Below are 16,329 nucleotides of genomic sequence, written 5' to 3'. Positions count from 1 at the left end.
TCCTGAATGTGGAAACATACCCTTAGGCTGTAAAACGCTATAAAAACGCATACATTTGTGTGCTATAAAAACGCATACATAATATGCATCCCATCATTTAGAATGCTTTCCGCAATTTTTGTGCACATGATGCATTTTTTTTTCACGAAAAAAAAAAACCGCATCGCGGTAAAAAACGCAGCATGTTCATTAATTTTGTGGATTTTTTTGTGGATTATTATTGCATTGGGAACCTCCGGAAAAATCCGCAAAAAAATGCACCAAAAACGCGGTAAAAACGCATGCGGATTTCTTGTAGAAAATGTCCTGTTTTGCTCAGGAAATTTCTGCAAGAAATCCTGATCGTGTGCACATAGCGGGTATGTGCACCCGATCAGGAATTGGCAGCACTTTGGACACAGTGCATGTCCGCTCCGTCCAAAGCACTGCCATCTGTTGAACACAGGTGAATCCGCATGTGTTCATTGAACCACGAGTATTCACCACGTTCAATACATTGTACGGATGAAATTTATCTTGCGGAGACTGAGCGTCTCCACAAGAGAAATAGACATGCTGCCGTCTGGAAAGACGCGCCACATGTCTGTCTCTGTGACGTGGGATTTCTTGAAATCTCATCCACTTGGCTATAACATCTGTCCGCTGCGGGTTGGACGCTACATGGGTATGCAGCTTCCAACCCGCAATGTTTACTGATCATGTGCACCTACCCTTAAACTAAAGTCGTCTGAACACACCGATATCCGCAGCATCTAGCAACAGTTTAATGTGTATGAGGGCCTCCCAACTCCCCCTCAAAAGATCATGTCTGGGAAGAGAAGGATCTGGCCTGCTGAGTATGAGCGGTCTGTCCTTAGGTTCTCCTTGGAAGAGAACTCTGTGGCTGTTTTTTAGAGAACACAAGAATTGGGGAGTTAGGAGTGATGGCTGACAGCTATCCCCATAGGGAATGAATGGAGCAGCGGTCACACATGTGCACTGTCGCTCTATTCCAAGGAGGAGAAAAGTGCCCCATTATGTGTGTCCCAGCAGTCAGGCCCTAACTGATCAATACATTATCGCCTAGTCTGTGGATAGGTGATAAACGTGTTTCCCCTAGTTAACCTCTTTAGGTGCATTGGCCCATGCCACAATCACATTAATAAAACAATAAATACAGATATACTCTGAGATCTCCTCCATTCATTGCTCAAGAATAGGGACATGATGCCCACGCTGTACTCCTGGATTTGGACTATTCATAGCATGTGTCATTACACGCTGGGCTGTGGAGTCTGTAAGCTAAACCTCCAGCATCTCAATTTCTCTGACTCCCGACTCCCCAGCATTGATCACTACTGATCATGTACATAAAGTGCAGCACAGATTCATCTCCTCTACGACCCCACAGCCCTGATCTCTACTGAGCATGTACATAAAGTGCAGCACAGATCCATCTCATCTACGACCCCACAGCGCTGGTCACTACTGAGCATGTACATAAAGTGCAGCACAGATTCATCTAATCTACGACCCCACAGCACTGGTCACTACTGAGCATGTACATAAAGTGCAGCACAGATTCATCTCATCTACGACCCCACAGCACTGGTCACTACTGAGCATGTACATAAGTATAGACAAGAGAATGGAGGGCACAATCCAACCAAATATCAAAAGGGCGGAGGTTCAACCCAAAGCATGACCTATAGTACACATAACAAACACCAAGAAAAAGATGTCATGCTATATATAAAGGGGAACCACCAAACAATACTAGAGATATACAAAAATCAAATAGAAATTTTATTGTATCGACCAACACACAAAACAAACCACTAGAATTAAAAACATTTAAAACAAAGAATAGGTCAACAGGGGTTCCTATATGGAACCCCCCCCTGGACATGTATTTGTATAACAATATAACCTTAGATGGTAAGATCAATGGCAGACACAGCTGCTCTGCATGCACATATACATAGATGGTAGAGTATGATAAAACACGAAAAAAATACTCACAAGGATTATAACAAATACATATAAATACTACTGGTCCAGCTCGCAGCACACAAAGGTAAGTATAGATCAAAACAGTGTCCGATATTATTATATATAGAGGTATATTCAGTATAGCAATAAATATTACCCAAATGTTCTCTTTCAAACAAATATATATACGAGTACCAACACGAGACTGGCTGGTATAAAATAATCTAGCAGTCAGTTATCAACATATATATATGGGAATGTATCAATAATAGTGATAGCAACCTAAGTAACCTTTACAAGCTAACATGAGCAAGTAGGTAACAAAATAAGATATATATATACGGGTGCCGACGCGAGACTGGCTAGTATAAGACAATGCGAGACTGGCTGGTATAAAATGATCTAACAATGAGTTATCAACATATATATATGAGCATGTACCCATAGTAGTGGTGACAACCTTATATAATCTTTGCAAGCTGATATGAACAGATAGGCAACAATGAAGAGCACATATACAGTGTCTATATTAGGGGAAACACCATAAATATGGATCTCCCCCACACACAGAAACGTCTGGAGGTCAGAAGTATACTGAATCCCTTAAGGTATGCATAGCCCCCATCAAGCACAGACGCATGCTGTCAACAATGGTCCCAATGCCTACCAAAACCGGAGTAAAATAGATAGAGCCCCCAAGTGGTGAGGCACTGTACTACCATAGATGTGCAGGGAACACCAGTAGAACATAACCAAATGTCAAATAAGCACAGAGGCCCCCTGGACCTCTGTGCTTATTTGACATTTGGTTATGTTCTACTGGTGTTCCCTGCACATCTATGGTAGTACAGTGCCTCACCACTTGGGGGCTCTATCTATTTTACTCCGGTTTTGGTAGGCATTGGGACCATTGTTGACAGCATGCGTCTGTGCTTGATGGGGGCTATGCATACCTTAAGGGATTCAGTATACTTCTGACCTCCAGACGTTTCTGTGTGTGGGGGAGATCCATATTTATGGTGTTTCCCCTAATATAGACACTGTATATGTGCTCTTCATTGTTGCCTATCTGTTCATATCAGCTTGCAAAGATTATATAAGGTTGTCACCACTACTATGGGTATATGCTCATATATATATGTTGATAACTGATTGTTAGATCATTTTATACCAGCCAGTCTCGCATTGTCTTATACTAGCCAGTCTCGCGTCGGCACCCGTATATATATCTTATTTTGTCACCTACTTGCTCATGTTAGCTTGTAAAGGTTACTTAGGTTGCTATCACTATTATTGATACATTCCCATATATATATGTTGATAACTGACTGCTAGATTATTTTATACCAGCCAGTCTCGTGTTGGTACTCGTATATATATTTGTTTGAAAGAGAACATTTGGGTAATATTTATTGCTATACTGAATATACCTCTATATATAATAATATCGGACACTGTTTTGATCTATACTTACCTTTGTGTGCTGCGAGCTGGACCAGTAGTATTTATATGTATTTGTTATAATCCTTGTGAGTATTTTTTTCGTGTTTTATCATACTCTACCATCTATGTATATGTGCATGCAGAGCAGCTGTGTCTGCCATTGATCTTACCATCTAAGGTTATATTGTTATACAAATACATGTCCAGGGGGGGGTTCCATATAGGAACCCCTGTTGACCTATTCTTTGTTTTAAATGTTTTTAATTCTAGTGGTTTGTTTTGTGTGTTGGTCGATACAATAAAATTTCTATTTGATTTTTGTATATCTCTAGTATTGTTTGGTGGTTCCCCTTTATATATAGCATGACATCTTTTTCTTGGTGTTTGTTTTGAGCATGTACATAAAGTGCAGCACAGATCCATCTCATCTACGACCCCACAGCCCTGATCACTACTGAGCATGTACATAAAGTGCAGCACAGATTCATCTCATCTATGACCCCACAGCACTGATCACTACTGAGCATGTACATAAAGTGCAGCACAGATTCATCTCATCTACGACCCCACAGCAGTGGTCACTACTGAGCATGTACATAAAGTGCAGCACAGATCCATCTCATCTACGACCCCACAGCACTGATCACTACTGAGCATGTACATAAAGTGCAGCACAGATTCATCTCATCTATGACCCCACAGCACTGATCACTACTGAGCATGTACATAAAGTCCAGCACAGATTCATCTCATCTATGACCCCACAGCACTGATCACTACTGAGCATGTACATAAAGTGCAGCACAGATTCATCTCATCTATGACCCCACAGCACTGATCACTACTGAGCATGTACATAAAGTGCAGTGCAGATTCATCTCAACTAAAAGCCGAGATCCTGAGATCAGGAACAGAACAGACATTTATAGGACGTTTCAGAACTTTCCCAAATTATTATGAAAAAATGTACAGCACATCCTGCATTGTACGACTGTACCCAAATTATGTGTTTTAGGAGTCAGTCAAATTTATATCGACTCCACAGCCATGATTACACGCCGATATCTCTTCCAGTATTTGTGGATAACACATTCTGATTGCCTTAGGGACAACATGTTATGTTAAAGCACCCCAGAACAAACAGGAGGGCCTGATATTCAATCAGTTAAAAATCTCACGATTGCATAAGGCTGCCACTTAATGTTGTGCTTATTAGTCTATAATGTGGAATTGGTCAGAAAATGTAATGTGAAAGCATTTTTATGCTAAAGGTGAACAGTTGTCCCAACACGTTAAACTTCTGTCACGAATGCACATATGGCAAAATCAATGTTATATAATCTGTATTTGTGTTGTGTGAATCATGTGAAATATTTAGCATTTACTACAAGGATCTAGTGATTAGTTTTATGACTGTAGCGCATACAATAACAGCTCTTGGTTATTGTATAAGTAATAGTGTTTGTAATATGATTACCGTATATGTAAAGGAATGGAAATAATGTGGTGCAGCTTGAGAAAAGCCTTGGGAGTCGGAGGTTCAGATTATAAAGGATGTTAAAGGGGTTGTCCGGTCCAAATTGATAAGTCTGTATTCACTCTGTGTGATTGCACACTTATGAATCCCCCTAGCACACACACTGTGCGCTGCAAGGATTCGCCGATTTCAGACCAGTGACCAGAGGGTATGTATGTGTTATACATACCCCCCGGTGGGTGGATGTGGCCTTGATCCATATACTTTCACTGAGCGAGGCTGCACCCCGTCTAGTGATGTGGACGGCCAGTGGTCATGGCGGACTAGAGAGGGAGGCCACGTCCCCGTCTGGGAATATGTGTAATGTATACATACCCTCCTGTCCCATGTCTGAAACCCGCGAATCCCCACAGTACATAGTGCGTGTTCTGGGGGATTCATAAGTCTGCAGTCACACAGAGTGACTGCACTAATCTGTTAGGACCAGACAACCCCTTTAATATTCAATCCATAACTGAATGAAGAGTATGAGTATGTTGATAGATGAGGGGTGAGATGTGGGATGATACAACACTGTGGAAAGCTTTGTATGCAAGTATGATAAATTTATGTTGTATTCTATTACGAAAGGGAAACAAGTGCAATGACTGGGACAGGCTGGAGGCAACGGTGTAGTGGCTGGACAGAAATATCAGCTTGGCTGCTGTATTCAGGATGGATTGGAGAGGAGAGAGTTTAGTATTAGGCAGACCGATTAGTGGAGAGTTGCAGTATTCATCATTTGCACAGTTCTGCTGTTTTTTTCTTTTTTTTTCTTTGCGTTTTTTGGTGACATTTTAATCAAAACTGTGCATACAATTTATGAATTTTGCGCGAATCCCAAAATGTTCTTTACTATTTTCTCCATCGTCTCATTGGGGGACACAGGACTGTGGGTGTATGCTACTGCCGCCAGGAGGCTGACACTAAGTAACATAGTAACATAGTAACATAGTTAGTAAGGCCGAAAAAAGACATTTGTCCATCCAGTTCAGCCTATATTCCATTATAATAAATACCCAGATCTACGTCCTTCTACAGAACCTAATAATTGTATGATACAATATTGTTCTGCTCCAGGAAGACATCCAGGCCTCTCTTGAACCCCTCGACTGAGTTCGCCATCACCACCTCCTCAGGCAAGCAATTCCAGATTCTCACTGCCCTAACAGTAAAGAATCCTCTTCTATGTTGGTGGAAAAACCTTCTCTCCTCCAGACGCAAAGAATGCCCCCTTGTGCCCGTCACCTTCCTTGGTATAAACAGATCCTCAGCGAGATATTTGTATTGTCCCCTTATATACTTATACATGGTTATTAGATCGCCCCTCAGTCGTCTTTTTTCTAGACTAAATAATCCTAATTTCGCTAATCTATCTGGGTATTGTAGTTCTCCCATCCCCTTTATTAATTTTGTTGCCCTCCTTTGTACTCTCTCTAGTTCCATTATATCCTTCCTGAGCACCGGTGCCCAAAACTGGACACAGTACTCCATGTGCGGTCTAACTAGGGATTTGTACAGAGGCAGTATAATGCTCTCATCATGTGTATCCAGACCTCTTTTAATGCACCCCATGATCCTGTTTGCCTTGGCAGCTGCTGCCTGGCACTGGCTGCTCCAGGTAAGTTTATCATTAACTAGGATCCCCAAGTCCTTCTCCCTGTCAGATTTACCCAGTGGTTTCCCGTTCAGTGTGTAATGGTGATATTGATTCCCTCTTCCCATGTGTATAACCTTACATTTATCATTGTTAAACCTCATCTGCCACCTTTCAGCCCAAGTTTCCAACTTATCCAGATCCATCTGTAGCAGAATACTATCTTCTCTTGTATTAACTGCTTTACATAGTTTTGTATCATCTGCAAATATCGATATTTTACTGTGTAAACCTTCTACCAGATCATTAATGAATATGTTGAAGAGAACAGGTCCCAATACTGACCCCTGCGGTACCCCACTGGTCACAGCGACCCAGTTAGAGACTATACCATTTATAACCACCCTCTGCTTTCTATCACTAAGCCAGTTACTAACCCATTTACACACATTTTCCCCCAGACCAAGCATTCTCATTTTGTGTACCAACCTCTTGTGCGGCACGGTATCAAACGCTTTGGAAAAATCGAGATATACCACGTCCAATGACTCACCGTGGTCCAGTCTATAGCTTACCTCTTCATAAAAACTGATTAGATTGGTTTGACAGGAGCGATTTCTCATAAACCCATGCTGATATGGAGTTAAACAGTTATTCTCATTGAGATAATCCAGAATAACATCCCTCAGAAACCCTTCAAATATTTTACCAACAATAGAGGTTAGACTTACTGGCCTATAATTTCCAGGTTCACTTTTAGAGCCCTTTTTGAATATTGGCACCACATTTGCTATGCGCCAGTCCTGCGGAACAGACCCTGTCGCTATAGAGTCACTAAAAATAAGAAATAATGGTTTATCTATTACATTACTTAGTTCTCTTAGTACTCGTGGGTGTATGCCATCCGGACCCGGAGATTTATCTATTTTAATCTTATTTAGCCGGTTTCGCACCTCTTCTTGGGTTAGATTGGTGACCCTTAATATAGGGTTTTCATTGTTTCTTGGGATTTCACCTAGCATTTCATTTTCCACCGTGAATACCGTGGAGAAGAAGGTGTTTAATATGTTAGCTTTTTCCTCGTCATCTACAACCATTCTTTCCTCACTATTTTTTAAGGGGCCTACATTTTCAGTTTTTATTCTTTTACTATTGATATAGTTGAAGAACAGTTTGGGATTAGTTTTACTCTCCTTAGCAATGTGCTTCTCTGTTTCCTTTTTGGCAGCTTTAATTAGTTTTTTAGATAAAGTATTTTTCTCCCTATAGTTTTTTAGAGCTTCAATGGTGCCATCCTGCTTTAGTAGTGCAAATGCTTTCTTTTTACTGTTAATTGCCTGTCTTACTTCTTTGTTTAGCCACATTGGGTTTTTCCTATTTCTAGTCCTTTTATTCCCACAAGGTATAAACCGCTTACATTGCCTATTTAGGATGTTCTTAAACATTTCCCATTTATTATCTGTATTCTCATTTCTGAGGATATTGTCCCAGTCTACCAGATTAAGGGCATCTCTAAGCTGTTCAAACTTTGCCTTCCTAAAGTTCAATGTTTTTGTGACTCCCTGACAAGTCCCCCTAGTGAAAGACAGGTATAAAAAAAAAAAAGTTAGCTCCTCCTCCATAGTATACACCTTGCCACTGGCCCTGACAGCTCCAGTTTATGCTTAGTGTCCGTAGGAGGCACATCTCTGGGTTTTCCCAGATGCTTTTTTCTCTGAAGATAAGACAGGGGCGACGGACCCTTTTGAAGGGGTCCGATCTCCCCAAACCAACAACGGGCGAGCACGTGGAGTGTCGCCTCCACGTATCCTCTCCCGCGACGTGGGATTTTTTTGCCGGACTAAGAACCTGACCACCCTGAGGTAACGGAACCCTAGGTTGTACAGGCATTCATTCCTTGTCCGTGCAGCCTCCACTTCATCACCAATGCACGACTACGGTGTTTAAAGGAGGCAGACGGTCCCTCTCCTCGCCTTCTGAAGGGTGTAAGGAGTTAGGGTGCCTGCACCGTCTTTTAATATTTATATATGTATATATATATTTATATGTGGATTTTTTATGTCTAACCTTATGCGCTGTCAGAGGGCTGCACGGGGGGGGCTCCTGCTTCATCGCGCGTTCTGCTGGCGACTATATCCAGCGCTGTGCTGGTTTCCAGCTTTTTTTTCACCACAAGCAAACTTCAGCAGAGGCATGGGCGGAAGTCCCGCCCCTTTTTTAGGCGGTTTCCTGTTCGCTGAGCATTATGGATCTTGTAGTCTGAGCATGGGCGGAAGTCCCGCCCCTTTTTCGGCGGCTTCCTGTTTTCTCTGTACAGCCTGTGGCATTATGGGTCTTGTAGTCTGGGGGAAGTCCCGCCTCCATGGCGACGGTTTACTTCCGGTTTCGAGCACCCAGCTTTCCCGGGAGAGCAGGGGAAAGAGTAAAATCTAGATCCCTGCTTCGGCCTAAACCGGGTCCATGTGCGGTAACTCCTCCCACTTTTTTCAGGCATCCGACCTGTGAATTAGTTTATATGTGTGGTTTGCACAGGAGACATGGTTCAGTGTTTGAGAGCATATGGGGACACAGGACTGGGGTAAGTACTACTTCCCTCAGCCTGACAACAGTATTTGTTCTAGACCTAGTAGCTCATAAAGAGATACGGAGCATAGCAGCAGCAGCAGCAATAGAGTCATGTCTAGAAAAACTAAGACTCACTCAGTTCTGTATACCTCATGCATTACCTGTCAGTCTACTTTTCCGCATGCGCAAAGTAACCATTTCTGTGAGGCTTGTGATTCCGAGCGCGTGCAGGAGCCCCCGTCTGCTACCCTGTCTGCTTCCCCGCCGGCTATCCTGCCGGGTGTGCCTGTACCTGGGTCGGCAGTGTCTCCCCCTGAGTGGGTCATATCATTAACGCAGTCTATGGCGTCTCTAACAAAGGCGGTTGGGTCCCTTCAAACCCCTGTCAGGGAAATTCATCCGCCTGTTTTGGAAAGATCCTCCGATTTTCAGGATCCTCAGGCCTGCAGGGGCCGTACTCCCTCTAGGCAGACACAGGGGAAACGATCCCACACAGCGTCTCCCGGTCCGTCAGGTGCATCAGCATCTTTGAATCCTGTCTCTCGATCTCCCTCTCCTGCGGAATTGAGTGAGCACGGTTCGGACTATGACTCAGAGGGGTCTTTTGATTTAGAAGCTCCTGGTTATCAGGAATCTGTTGACAGTCTCATTGAGGCCGTTAACCAGACCTTGGGAGTAGAGGATGTGGCCACCTTACCTTCTGGTCATAAGGTGTCCTTTAAGAAATTCAAGCAACCTCATAAGGTGTTTTCTACTCATCCTGAGTTTGAGGATTTAGTCCAACGTCACATGGAGCGACCGGATAAACGTTTCTTAGGCCAGAAGGCCCTAGGTGCAAGGTATCCATTCGCTCCAGAGCTTTGTAAAAAGTGGGCAGAATCCCCTTCAGTGGATCCTCCCGTATCCCGTTTGGCCTCTAGTACGTTGCTGTCTCTTCCTAATGGGTCGTCTATTAAGGATCCGACTGATCGGCTCCTAGAGAGTCTAGCTCGGTCTCTGTTTGAGGCTTCAGGGTCAGCCCTCGCACCGTCTTTTGCGGCCACATGGGTTGCCAAAGCTATGATAGCTTGGTCAGAGTCTATAACTAAGGCTCTTCAGGATAAGGGGTTTCCTGTAGAGGTGATAGAGATGTCAAATCAGATATCTTTAGCAGGAAATTATCTGATTAATGCATCCTTGGATGCGGCAAATTGTTCAGCATTGGCTGCGGCAAATGCTATTGCTATCAGAAGGGCCCTATGGCTAAGAAATTGGCGGGCGGACTCTACTTCAAAGAAGTCCCTTACATCCCTTCCTTATCAAGGTGTCCGTCTTTTTGGCGAAAAATTGGATCAGCTTATATCTGATACCACGGGAGGTAAAAGTAATTTCCTTCCTCAACAAAAGGTTAAGCAACCTTTTCGTCGCCAATTTCAAGCAAGATTTAAATCCTTTCGTAACTCCCGGTGGTCTGCGGCACAAAGCGCAGGTCCCCCAAGTCGGCCTATCCAAGACCGGGAGCACCAGGTCTCATATAGGGCCAATCCATTGGCAAGAATGCGGTATCAACCGTCAAGATCTAGATATCCTCGATCTTCGGCTAAATGACTGGAGGCAGCCTCTCGTCGCTTCCAACAGAGTAGGCGGTCGCCTACTACTGTTCCATCAGTCCTGGCTGTCAGTTGTTCACAACAGATGGGTAAGAGACCTGGTGGTTTCAGGGTACAAAATAGAGTTTTCCTGTCTCCCTCCAGGCCGGTTTTTTCCGTCCAGTCTTCCCTGTTCAAAAACTCGTCTAAGAGCTTTATTCAGAGCAGTCGAGTCTCTTCAGTCCAACGGGGTCATTGTCCCTGTTCCAAAGGAAGAAAGGTTCAAGGGGTTTTATTCAAATCTGTTTACGGTTCCCAAAAAGAATGGGATCGTGAGACCCATTCTGGACCTAAAGTGTCTAAACAAATTCATCAGCACTCGTCGCTTCCGTATGGAATCTCTCCGCTCGGTCATTGCGGCTATGGAAAGGGGAGAATTCCTGGCTTCCATAGATATTCAAGACGCCTATCTGCACGTTCCTATATTTCCTCCTCATCAAAAATTTCTACGGTTTTCCATAGGCGAGCGACACTTCCAATTCACTGCATTACCTTTCGGGCTCGCCACTGCTCCCAGGGTGTTCACGAAGGTGATGGCAACAGTGATGTCAATCCTGCACTCTCGAGGCATAGTCATTCTGCCTTACTTAGACGATCTCTTAGTCAAAGGACCAACTTTTCAGGCATGCAGGGACAACGTCAACATCTCTTTGGACACCCCAGCTCGTCTAGGGTGGCTGGTCAATTTAAAGAAGTCATCTCTAGTACCATCTCGGAAGATCTCTTTTTTAGGGATGATCTTCGACACCTCTCGGGGGCTAACTATTTTACCCCAGGACAAGGTGCTTTGTCTCCGGCAGGAGGTAAAAATTCTTCGGCAGCCAAGTTTCCATTCAATCCGGTTCTGCATGAAGGTCTTGGGCAGGATGGTAGCAGCTATAGAAGTGGTTCCATTCGCCCAATTCCATCTTCGTCCACTCCAACAGGCACTTCTGTCAGCCTGGGACAGGAGTCCTTTGTCTCTCAACCTCAGGTGTCGTCTGGCTCCTGGGGTCAGGCAATCCCTGATATGGTGGATGAGGAGTTCCTCCCTACTTCAGGGGAAAGCCTTTCCTCCAGTTCATTGGCTGGTAGTCACTACAGACGCTAGCCTTCTCGGTTGGGGAGCAGTGTTTCTCCAGCACACGGCTCGGGGTCGTTGGTCCCCAAGGGAATCAACCCTTCCAATCAATCTGTTGGAAATAAGGGCAATTTGGCTGGCTTTGCAGCACTTTCACCATCTTCTGGCGGGTCGCCCGGTGCGGATCCAATCGGACAATGCCACGGCCGTGGCCTACGTAAATCATCAGGGGGGCACTCGCAGCAGATCAGCCATGCGCGAGGTAGGACAAGTCCTCCGCTGGGCTGAGAACAATCACTCTGTGATCTCGGCAGTTTACATCCCGGGCAAGGAGAACTGGGCAGCGGACTTTCTGAGCCGACAGGGGCTTGCGCCCGGGGAATGATCTCTTCACCCCGATGTTTTTCGGCAGATATGTCTACGCTGGGGAATCCCGGACGTGGATCTAATGGCCACCGGGTCGAATACCAAAGTACCCAGGTTCGTTGCACGGTTTCGAGATCCAGGAGCAATTGCCGTAGACGCACTAGTCCTATCTTGGAACCAATTTCGTCTTCCATATCTGTTTCCCCCTCTGGCGCTGCTTCCAAAGGTCGTCAGGAAGATCAAGTTAGAGGGAGTTCCGACAATTCTAGTCGCCCCAGATTGGCCTCGGAGGTCATGGTACGCAGACCTAGTTCAGCTGATCGTCGGGGTTCCTTGGCAGCTACCAATGCAGCCAGATCTTCTGTCGCAGGGGCCGATATTCCACCAGAACTTAGAGGCCCTGCGTTTGACGGCTTAGCCGTTGAATCTTGGATTCTGACCCAGGCCGGTTTTTCTCAGAAAGTAGCCTCAACTATGGTTAATGCTCGAAAGACAGCTTCAGCACGCATTTACCACCACACCTGGAAAGTCTTTCTCTCATGGTGCAGGAAGAAGGGTCTTCCTCCTCTTCGGTTTTCCATTCCTAATGTCCTAGCTTTTCTCCAATCTGGTCTAGACTCAGGTCTCGCTCCAAGTACCCTTAGGAGGCAAATATCTGCCTTATCAGTTCTTTTCCAGCGCAGGATCGCTACCAATCTGCAAGTAAAAACTTTTTTGCAGGGAGTCTCTCATATAGTCCCTCCTTACAAAGCTCCGATAGAAGCTTGGGACCTTAATTTGGTCTTGAGTGTTCTTCAGGAACCTCCATTTGAGCCCCTCCAAGATATTCCTTTAAGGTACCTTTCTTGGAAGGTTTTGTTTCTGGTAGCTATAACATCCATTAGGCGGGTATCGGAGTTAGCGGCCTTGTCCTGTCAGGCACCGTTTCTACAATTTCATCAGGATAAGGTGGTGCTGAGACCAGCACCTTCCTTTTTGCCAAAAGTAGTCTCCTCATTCCACATTAATGAGGACATTGTCTTGCCTTCTTTTTGTCCTGCGCCTACACACCGGGTGGAAAAAGCTCTCCATACTCTAGATTTGGTGAGAGCTCTGAGAAGATACGTTTCTCGGACCGCTTCTTTTCAAAAGACGGATGTTCTGTTCGTTCTTCCTGCGGGTCATAAAAAGGGACTCGCAGCCTCTAGATCGACCTTAGCCAGATGGATAAGAACCACTATTCAGGAGGCCTACCGTATCAAGGGTGCAGCCATCCCGGCTGGGATCAGGGCACACTCTACTCGGGCGGTAGGGGCTTCCTGGGCGCTTCGGCACCAAGCTTCAGCAGAGCAGGTTTGCAAAGCGGCCACTTGGTCCAGCCTGCACACTTTCTCTAAACATTATAATATCCACACTCAGGCCTCTGCTGATGCAAGTTTGGGAAGGAAAATTCTTCAGGCTGCGGTATCACACCTATAGGCGGTAAGTGCCTAGGGGTTTTCTTCCAGTGAGTCTTCTTCCCACCCTGGGACTGCTTTGGGACGTCCCACAGTCCTGTGTCCCCCAATGAGACGATGGAGAAACAGGGATTTTTGTGTTACTCACCGTAAAATCCTTTTCTCCGAGTCGTTCATTGGGGGACACAGCTCCCTCCCTATTCATTTTATTTGTCTATGGAGTTGTTCAGACTTTAGTATTATTCTAGACATGTTGTCTTTGCTCTAATGCTGTTTTGTTTTCTCTATCTCCTACTGCTTGTGCACCAAACTGGAGCTGTCAGGGCCAGTGGCAAGGTGTATACTATGGAGGAGGAGCTAACTTTTTTTTTTTTTTTATACCTACTTAGTGTCAGCCTCCTGGCGGCAGTAGCATACACCCACAGTCCTGTGTCCCCCAATGAACGACTCGGAGAAAAGGATTTTACGGTAAGTAACACAAAAATCCCTGTTTTAACCCCTTAACCACCAATGCTTTTTTTCGATTTTGCGTTTTTTGCTCCCCTCCTTCCCAGAACCATAACTTTTTTATTTTTCCGACAATATGGCCATGTGAGGGCTTATTTTTTTGTGGGACGAGCTGTACTTTTGAACGACACCATTGGTTTTATGATGGCGTGTACTAGGAAACGGGTAGAACATTCCAAGTGCGGTGAAATTGCAAAAAAAGTGCAATATCACACTAGTTTTTTTGTTTGGATTTTTTTCTAGGTTCACTAAACGCTAAAACTGACCTGCCATTATGATTCTCCAGGTCATTTCGAGTTCATAGATACCAAACATGTCTAGGTTCTTTTTATCTAAATGATAAAAAAAATTCCAAAGTTAGCTTAAAAAAAAAAAATGCGCGATTTTTTAAGACCCGTAGTGTCTCCATGATTTCGGGTCGGGTAAGAGCTTATTTTTTGTGTGCCGAGCTGACGTTTTTAATGATACCAGTTTTGTGCAGATTCATTCTGTTGATCGTCCATTTTAATGCAATGTCTCCACGACCAAAAAAAACATAATTCTGGCAGTTTGAATTTTTTTCTCGCTACCGTGTTTAGTGATCAGGTCAATCCCTTTTTTTATTAATCGGGTGATTCTGAACGTGGCGATACCAAATATGTTTTGATATTTTTTTTTATTATTTTTTGTGAATGGGGCAAAAGGGGGTGATGTGAATTTTATATATTTTTTATTTTTTTCATATTTTAAAAAACATTTTTTTTTTTTACTTTTTCTATGATTCAATAGCCTCCATGGGAGTGTAGAAGCTGGCATAGCCTGTTCGGCTCTGCTACATAGGAGTGATCATCAGATCGCTGCTATGTAGCTGAATTACAGCATTGCTACGAGTGCCGACCACAGGGTGGCGCTCACAGCAATCTGGCATCAACAACCATAGAGGTCTCCAGGAGACCTCTAGTTGTCATGCCGACGCACCTCTGACCCCGATCATGTGATGGGGGTCAGCGTTGCGCGCATTTCCAGAATGATGGTCAGAAGCGCTTGTTAAATGCCAGAGTTTGACAGCGGCATGTAACTAGTTAATACGCACGGGCGGATCGCGATTCCGCCCGCGCCTTTTGCGGGCACATGTCAGCTGTTTACGTGATGGCAATTCCGCCCGTGCCTATTGCGGGCACACGCCGGAGCCCACATCAAAGTCACACATTTTACAAAATAATTGACTTCCATAAAATCACTGCAGAGGGTACGGGGTAGAGTTGCATCAAAACGTTTTTATTTTTTTAAGTCTCCTTCTGTGGGGGTGCTGGATTAAAGCTTGGTCGATCTTGTGCATGAGGCCTTGGTTCTGCCGAGGTTCCAGGACAACTCATGTGCTTGTACCTTGGTATTTACATCTTGCTTGCTGATGTAAGAACATGTATGTTAAATATTGGGATATATAAGCCTTGATATTGTGATTGTCGGCATTACCCCGGAATCACGTGACGGCAGATTCACTGGTCTTGTTGTGTTTTCCTTATGCCCGTGTGTGACAGCTTGCCCGGAGCATGCTACACTGTAAGCCACTTACTCCTGATCCCGCATGGTTTATGCCAGGAGAATTGAACTGTTCATCAAGAAAGAAATCTTTACATACAACTTTAATCCGTCTAATCCTCTAACCAAGGAAATCTGCGTAACAAATCTCTTGTATGTGAACCTTAAATAATGTGATGCATTAAGTGCAGGCTGGTGAAGGGTGGTTACGGGTTATTCACATGCGGCAGATTTCTTGCAGTCATTTCTCATGTCCATGATGCAGAAACGGCCCCAGTCATATGAACTGGATTTTTAGCATACTTATTCTGACACTCCCATGGGAAGTATTGTGGAGTCTCCATTTTAATCTGTATTCAGTTTGTTTTCGGACAGCCATCTTTAATTTATAATCTCAGAATAACCCCCTTAATGTTCTGGGCCTAAATATAAACACCGTAAAATGGGACTAGAATTATATTTGTTTTTCTGCTATCTTTTAGGATCAGAAATGGATCCTGACAGTCTGTGCCTTGAATCACTAACGATAGATCCTAATAAGCTGCATTTAAAGTGAGTATGGCTTTTATTTGATTTTTTTTTAAAACGGACTTGCTGTAATAAAGAACTGATTTTTACACACAAAAAAAATCTTGGACATAACGTGGGAAAGTTCCTTTTAAAGGGGGTCTTCTCTGACTCTCTCCAGTGCCTGCTTTTGTCATTGGTATGTTCTGGGA

General features: G+C 44.2%; 1 protein-coding gene across 4 annotated transcripts in view; it reads left to right on the top strand.

Moving 5' to 3' along the window:
- Positions 1 to 16,329, top strand: part of INPP5K (inositol polyphosphate-5-phosphatase K) — a 103,005-nt gene that overhangs the window by 18,037 nt on the left and 68,639 nt on the right. For all 4 annotated transcript variants that reach the window (XM_069761336.1, XM_069761334.1, XM_069761335.1 and 1 more), the window contains exon 2: positions 16,093 to 16,162. In XM_069761336.1, the coding sequence (XP_069617437.1) occupies positions 16,101 to 16,162 (62 nt within the window). In that variant the 5' untranslated portion in view covers positions 16,093 to 16,100. The remainder of the gene's footprint in view (positions 1 to 16,092; positions 16,163 to 16,329) is intronic.

The sequence above is a fragment of the Ranitomeya imitator genome, chromosome 3 (assembly GCF_032444005.1).
Source record: "Ranitomeya imitator isolate aRanImi1 chromosome 3, aRanImi1.pri, whole genome shotgun sequence".
NCBI classification, from domain to species: domain Eukaryota; kingdom Metazoa; phylum Chordata; class Amphibia; order Anura; family Dendrobatidae; genus Ranitomeya; species Ranitomeya imitator.
Note: the sequence above shows the minus strand (reverse complement) of the source record. Positions and strands in the feature narration are given on the sequence as shown.